General features: G+C 51.4%; 1 protein-coding gene across 1 annotated transcript in view; it reads right to left on the minus strand.

The window, feature by feature from the left end:
- Positions 1-1780: 1780 nt before the first annotated feature.
- ASL (argininosuccinate lyase) overlaps positions 1781-6767 on the minus strand; it is a 9295-nt gene continuing 4308 nt past the window's right edge. The window contains 11 exon segments of the mRNA XM_009885153.1: positions 1781-2021; positions 2528-2634; positions 2883-2963; positions 3232-3315; positions 3504-3563; positions 3738-3822; positions 4488-4602; positions 4821-4883; positions 5315-5367; positions 5726-5803; positions 6109-6345. Of these exon segments, the coding sequence (XP_009883455.1) occupies positions 1871-2021; positions 2528-2634; positions 2883-2963; positions 3232-3315; positions 3504-3563; positions 3738-3822; positions 4488-4602; positions 4821-4883; positions 5315-5367; positions 5726-5803; positions 6109-6345 (1114 nt within the window). The 3' untranslated portion in view covers positions 1781-1870.

Raw genomic sequence — 6767 nt, forward strand, 5'->3', positions numbered from 1 at the left:
GGGGCGCCCCCCGGCCCCCCCCCCCCTTGAGGCTCCCGCCGCCATCTTGGTTGTGGGCAGTACCGGGGCGGGGGGCGGATCCCGCCCCGTCGTGGCGGAGCCGAAGGGGGGGAGGGGGGGGCGGACCGGTGCCGAGCGCCAGCGGGGAGAGGGGGCTGCGGGCATCGGTAGCCTGGTGTAAAAACCCTGGCGGGGGTTGGGCTGTGTCCAGGAATGCAGGTTTTCCGGCAGGGGTGGTGTGGGTTTCTTTTATTTATTCATTTATTTACTTGCTTACTTACTTTTATTTATTTTCAGGGTCGTTCGTTGAAGCAGGAGGGCAAGGAGTTCTTGGAAAGGGTAAAGAAGAGCACCGATGGTGAGACAGCATCTCGGGGACAGGCAGGAGGATGATCTCTGCCTTAGGAAACCACATCTGGCCTCATCCGCGAAGCGTGGTAATGTTTCCTATTCCGATCACGTCCCTCAGAACTTCGTTAGGAATAAAGCAGGATGGAGAAGAGTATCGCAGGGCAAGGGAGGAAGGAAATGCCATTGGATTGATGTTAATTTTACAGCGTGCTTATTTGTAGCCGATGTTCGTTCCCTGGATGAGAATGTGTACCTCCATGTGCAATAAGCAGCTGTCAGTTGTGCTGTATCTCGTTCAGTTACAGAAGGAACAGCTCAGTTTATTGCAGAGCAGTGAAAGGCTTGGTGACATGTAAGAATATCAGAAGCGTGGAGGCTCAAATGGGGACTACCAGTGATTTTGAACTATTTATTTAAGCAAGAGATGGAGATGTCGTAATCTGCTAAAACCACCTCCTTTTTTTTCTATCAGCAGGGCCACACATTACTCGGCACTGACCCCCAAGATGCTGAACAGTGGCGGCTAGGAACAAGCGAAAGTCTAGTCAGCTGAGACACGTGAAGGTACTGACCCAGAATGAAAAAATACAGGGAAAGCTTATGTGAGGAAAGAAAAGAACCGTGAGCTGGGGAGGAGGAGATAATCCCTTCCTCTGAGTCTGTTGGTGTTGGCTGTTGCTGTCGCCTCTCCACCTGAATTAAGTGAACATAATTGACTTCCCTGCCACAGCTGACTTAGCTGGAAGGTGAGACAAATGTACTAAACCAGAGAAACATGGCAGTAAGCAGCAGGGGACTCAGGAACTTCCTGGCACTTCATTCCTCACATAAGACTTTTCCTGCTCTTTGTTCTGATTTTACTTCTCTAAGGACAGAAGGGAAGATGGTAAATGTTTTTTTAAGAGGCAGCAGCAATGCAATGCCAGGGATTTATTTTTTTTTTAAAGCACTCTGCACCAGCTAGTTTGGAGGCATATCGGGGTATGTGTCACACAGGGGAAGGCACTGGACCTGGGACCTTGCAACTCTGTGCTACGGAGTAAAACAGAGCCAAAGGTGGTTTTGTGATGGACTGGGATAACCTGTGGGTTGACCTACTGGCCAGGTTCCAGTGCCCAGGCATAAGAAGACTGTTTTTTGCTGCCAGAAGGAAAAAGTAATACATAATCCTAGGAGGAGGGCAGTGGTAGCAGGAGATGTGGCATGTGTTGCAGATGTAACCAAGCATCTGTCTTTGTGGAAACACACAAGCCTCCTTCAACACATGCACTGATGCTCCTGCTGCTCTCTACCTGCTGGTACCCTGGAACTTGACACCCCATAACCCCGCTGCCAGGTTCACACAGCAGTGAACATTTCCCCAAGCCTCACGAGGGCTGAGGAAGCCCAGCTCAATTAAGCCCCTTAGAAGTAAGACACAAGACACGAGTTTCAGTGAACTACATACACCCCAGTGTTTATTAACTCCAGATTAGTGTGATAGGCACAACGCTGCATCCACGGGATATCTCCCCACACTCTAAGCTTGTTCCTTCAGCTTCTTCAGCAGCTCCCTCAGCTGCTCGATCTGGGTAGTCACGCTGCTCTTGGCGGTACCACCCATGGCCGTGTACTGCTCCACGCTGTTGACAACGTTGAAGACCTGGGAGACGTCACTGCCAAACAGGGGGCTGGGGAGGCAAAGGGAAGAGGTGTCAGTGGAGAGCGCTGGGTGCTGTTGGCTGCCTTTACATGCTCTCTGCCTGCAGAGAGGGTGAGGGAGTGGAGATGCAGCCTTTTTCCAAGGGGAAAGGCCTCTGGCAGCCCTGCGTCTGCCCTTCTACGGCCGGGCAGTAGCTGCTTGTGGCAGACCAAAGAGTCAGCTCCCAGGGGAGAGTGAGGAAGTTTGGAGCCAAACTCCTCTGGAGGGCTGGCGCCTCCAGGTCGGGGCATGCGTTCCTTCCAGTCCCTCCCATAGCTGCCGCCCATGCCCTCGTGGAGCAGAATGGTAGTGATGTTGTCCCCCTTCAGTTATTTCAGGCCCAGCAGTAGCAGCACTGGTATTCCGGCCAGGGGGATTTTGGGGTGCTGTCTGGCCCAGGCATTTTGAGGAAGGGCACCGTAAGGAGGCCCATACGAAGGGAGGCTGATACCTGCCAGCTGAGGGCAGTCGTGGCAAAATAACTGTGATACAAACCTGATGCTCTTCAGGTCATCCAGGCTGAGATTGTTGATGGTGGTGCCCTTAGACTCAGCGAGGTGGACGGCCTTCCCAGAGGCAGTGTGGGCTTGTCTGAATGGCATCTGCAGTGAGAAGCAGAGAGTGCAGTCAGTGACCAGGCAACTGGGGTGCAGCCTCAAAGGAAAGAATGGATGTGCTGTCTTTTTTGGTTGGCTTGCTTTCTCTTAGGGCAATGCAATGTGAATCTGGGTTTGTTGACCCAGACTGATCATCACCTGGGGACAGAACAGAAGGCCTCATCTCAGGCCCTCACTGAGCAGTATTCTGCATCCAAAGAAATCACGGCTCCAAGTCTCCCTCTGATACTTACTCCTTTACGAACCAAGTAGAGAGCCAGATCAGTAGACAGCATCTCAGGGCTCAGAGCCTTCTCCATGTTCTCCTTGTTGATCTGAGAAAACGAGGGTTAGAGGGAGACATTACCATCAGCTCCTCCTTGGAGTGTTTGCCGTCACAGTGAGGGGACTTCATCTAGAAGGGACCTGGCTCTGAAAGGACCCTCTGTTCCCCTAAGCAACTGACATTGGTGGCCATACTGAGCAGTATGGGTGAGCCACTGAAGAGTTGTCATCTTAAGCGCAGTCTAGAGCTCTCTTACCTGTGTTACGCACAGAATGTCCCCCCCAACCATGTTCAATAGTGAGAGGCTGAAGCCTTACCTGGAGGGTAGAAATCACTCCAGTGGCAACCTGGAGCACAGCATTCAGGGTGTCCACAACATCGAAGACGGCCTCCTTGTCCTCCTGCATAAGAACAGAGATGGCAACTGCTGTAAGAGAACCTGATGCAGCATGCCGTGCTTCCGCCCCTTTCTCAGCATCCCGCACACAAGCAGGGTCTGTGCAGGGAAATGTAGTGGCAAGAGTGCTCAAGAGCAGAAGATGGCTGTGTCTGCTCAGAGAAATGGAGTGAAAACTAACATCTGTTTTACCTGCAGGTCCTTGTTGTAGGTGCTGGGAAGTCCTTTGAGGACCATGAGAATAGCAGCCAACTGCAGAGAGAAACGGGTGAGGCAGTTAGTTCTAGGAAGAGAAGCACATTGCCCCAGCAGAGGTTAAGAGCCTGGACTGGGCACATTTCTTTACAGAGGGGCAAGGAGAGACAAGATGCTTGAGCCCCAGTATAAACAGTTTCCCCATCCCGCTTCTTTCTTTAGCAGGCTTACCCGTCCGAATACACGGCCAGCTTTGCTGCGGATCAGTTCCAGACTGTCGGGGTTCTTCTTCTGAGGCATCACACTGCTGCCAGTGCTGAAAGAAAGGTGTGTGGAGTGTAATGGTGAGCAAGACCCCAATCCCTACTGACATAGGTCCTGCAGCATACTGGTCCCACCCTCCAAAAGTAACACATAGGTCCCCCTTACCCAGACACCTTTCTAGGGTGTAGGAAAACTGAGTGTGTGGAATTTCTCATGTTTCTCACAACAGAGCCTTTGTTTTTTATAGTCTTTTCTAAAGCTACTACACAGTCCCACCTCTCAAAGAGGAAGCAAAAAGGAGGTTTCCTCACCAGCCTTTCTAGAGTTGGCATCACGAGGCCAGACTAAGTGTTGCTGTGAACTGGGAGAGAGAGGGCTGTGGTTGTGCCACCCCAAGAGACAGGAAGTCTGTTAGGATTGCAAACCCGGCTGTCAGGGCAGGGCTTTGGCAGGTATTCCCGGCAGAGGAGGAAGTTCTCTCAGCCAGCAGTTGCTGGGGAGGAGCATCTGCTGAATGCAGTCTTGGTTGAGTTACCAGAATCCAAAACAAGTGATCATTACTGAAGAATATTCACCCCAAGGCTGCCTTTCTGCCAGCTTTTTAATGCTGTGTCAGCCTTGTGCAGCATGGAGACCCCAACCACTCTCTCATTTTCCCAGGGGAGGATAGCTGAGGAGGAGGGACTTAGGGAAGGGCTCTCTGCCCAAGAGACCTACCTGTAAGCATCAGAGAGGGTTACAAAGCCAAATTCGCTGGTACTGTAGATGATGAGATCTTCAGCCATCTTGCTAAGGTGGATCATGAGGAGGGTGGCAACAGAGAGGAACTCCACTGCAGAGAAGGCAGGAAATCAGGAGGTGAAAAATGTGCTTGTTTGCTTGACAACTCTGAGAGCCCTGACTGGAGTTTAAACACGAGCAAACAGATTTTCTGTCTAAATACTTCTTAGTGAGGGATATCAGTCCCCTTGTTAAGGGAGGTCAACTGGGAAGGTCTCAGAAGCCTGCTTCTAAAATAGTGGTGGGAAGATGTGATTGAGTTGTGCTTACCGACAAAGTCTCTCTCGCTTACGGCATCCATGCTGTTCAGGCTGATGGAAGCAAAGTCCAGCTCTGTAAGGAAGGTGATGGACAGAGGTCAGGGTTGGCATGACTGGAGCTTGAATGCAGCAGGATTCCCCAGCATGCAAGCGACTGTGAGCCCTCGAGTAGTGCCAGGAACACAAACATGCTGAGCAGGGTTTTGTTATTAGCCCCAGAGAGCCAGTGTGCAGCAGAGGTGGTTCTCTTTATGCTCCCACCCTACAGGCTTCTGCTGTCTCACAGTAGTAAAGAGCCTTCTGGCTTACAAGTCATTAGGTGTTGCCTCCCACCTGTGCCACTGCGCATCAGATCGTATTCATTTTTTGTATTTATTACCCTTCATCCCTATGTTAAGGTGCTGCAACACATTCAAAATAACACCTGGACAATGTATCAATGCTTCCCCAACTCCCAGATATTATGTGTAGAGCTGTGCCTCTCAATCATGGGGAGACATTTACCACTACGCAGAAGCTCTCTATCAATTTCCAGAGGGTTTCCAGCCAGAGCACCGCTGCCAGGGAAGAAAGAAACACAGGTCATGCATGATACCCTGCACACTCCAACCAAAACTGAGCTCTAGCAGGCAGTAATGACAAACTGAGCAAACTGAACTCTGGACTAAACCAGGAGCTCTCTTCCAAAGAGGAAGGTTTGCTTAATGAAACCCTTGTAGTTCTTGATTCCAAGAAGGGAGAAGAGCAGTATCTGTGGTGAGAGTCTTTGGTGAGAGAAGCAAGGCTTGTGCCCTCACAGCTCTGCAGCGCATATCGCATACAAACCCTGGTGGTTCAGGAGATGTAAAGATCCACCTCTTACCCATTTCACAGAGCAAATGGAGGCTCAGGGATTACACAGAAAGTAAACATTACCTTCCCAAAGGCAAGACGTTGATCCTCCTCTTTGCCTCTCCCAGGCGCTCAGAATCACGGGTCAGTGCAACAGCATGGCTAGGAAAAAAGTCATGACAGATGAACCACCCGAAGTCAGAAAATGTCATGAGGACCAAGAGGTAACTCTGGCCAAAGGATGTAGCATACAGGGAGTCGGCCTCCACTGCCCATTTGGTGCTTGAGTCCCGGGATAGAGAGACGCAGAAGAACACGGGGAGCTCCTATTCCAGTTTGCAAGGTTAGTGCTGGTTTGTCACCACCCCGGGCTGTCCCCTCAGAGGATGACGCACTTCTGGGCTCCAGCTGAGCAGGGCCCCAAGCGTGGAGAAGGCTTCCTCCAGCCAAGTGTGAAAGGTGGTTACCTGAGCAAGAACTGGCTCCATCTGATGGGCTGAGCTTTCTGCAGGTGGGTGTAGCCGGGCAAGATAACATCGATTTCTCTGCATGGGAGAGGAGAGAAAGAGGTGAGCAGCAGCTGCCAGGATAGAGGAGAGTGGTGGGTACACTCCAGGGTTTCCTGGCAAGCTCACAAAGAGAGCTTCTTCAGCCTGTGTTGTGCTGATTTTGATCTATGTCTTCCTCTCCCTGTCACCTGCTACCTAAGCACGCTGGGTTTAGATCTTCCAGTGTGGTGTGCCTGCCCTAGGCCTCCCTGGAGACTTGCTGGTACAGTAATCCCTCTGTAGCTGGCAAAGATTCCCCAGTCCACCACCGGTTGAGAGTGTGGTTTGTGAGAAGGAGAGTTAGACAGGAGTTATCACAGCTGAGCTTTTCTCATACGTAACAACTCGAAACATGTTAAAGTTCCCCACTCCTTCAGATGGATTTGGCACCTTCTTGTGTGGACCTCCCACCTCGATTCCTTTGCCAGGATACAGTGGGGAAGGGGAAGGTGTCTGTGATGTGAACTGTGGAGAGAGGGTCTGTTGTCTTTCCCTGTGCTATCACAGGCTGCCTGTCTGTAACGTCTTCCGCAGAAGGCCCTGCCCATGCCCTGATTGGTGTCAATCAAAGAGGAAGC

The sequence above is a fragment of the Charadrius vociferus genome, unplaced genomic scaffold, assembly GCF_000708025.1.
Source record: "Charadrius vociferus isolate BGI_N301 unplaced genomic scaffold, ASM70802v2 scaffold54, whole genome shotgun sequence".
In the NCBI taxonomy this organism is placed as follows: Eukaryota; Metazoa; Chordata; class Aves; order Charadriiformes; family Charadriidae; genus Charadrius; species Charadrius vociferus.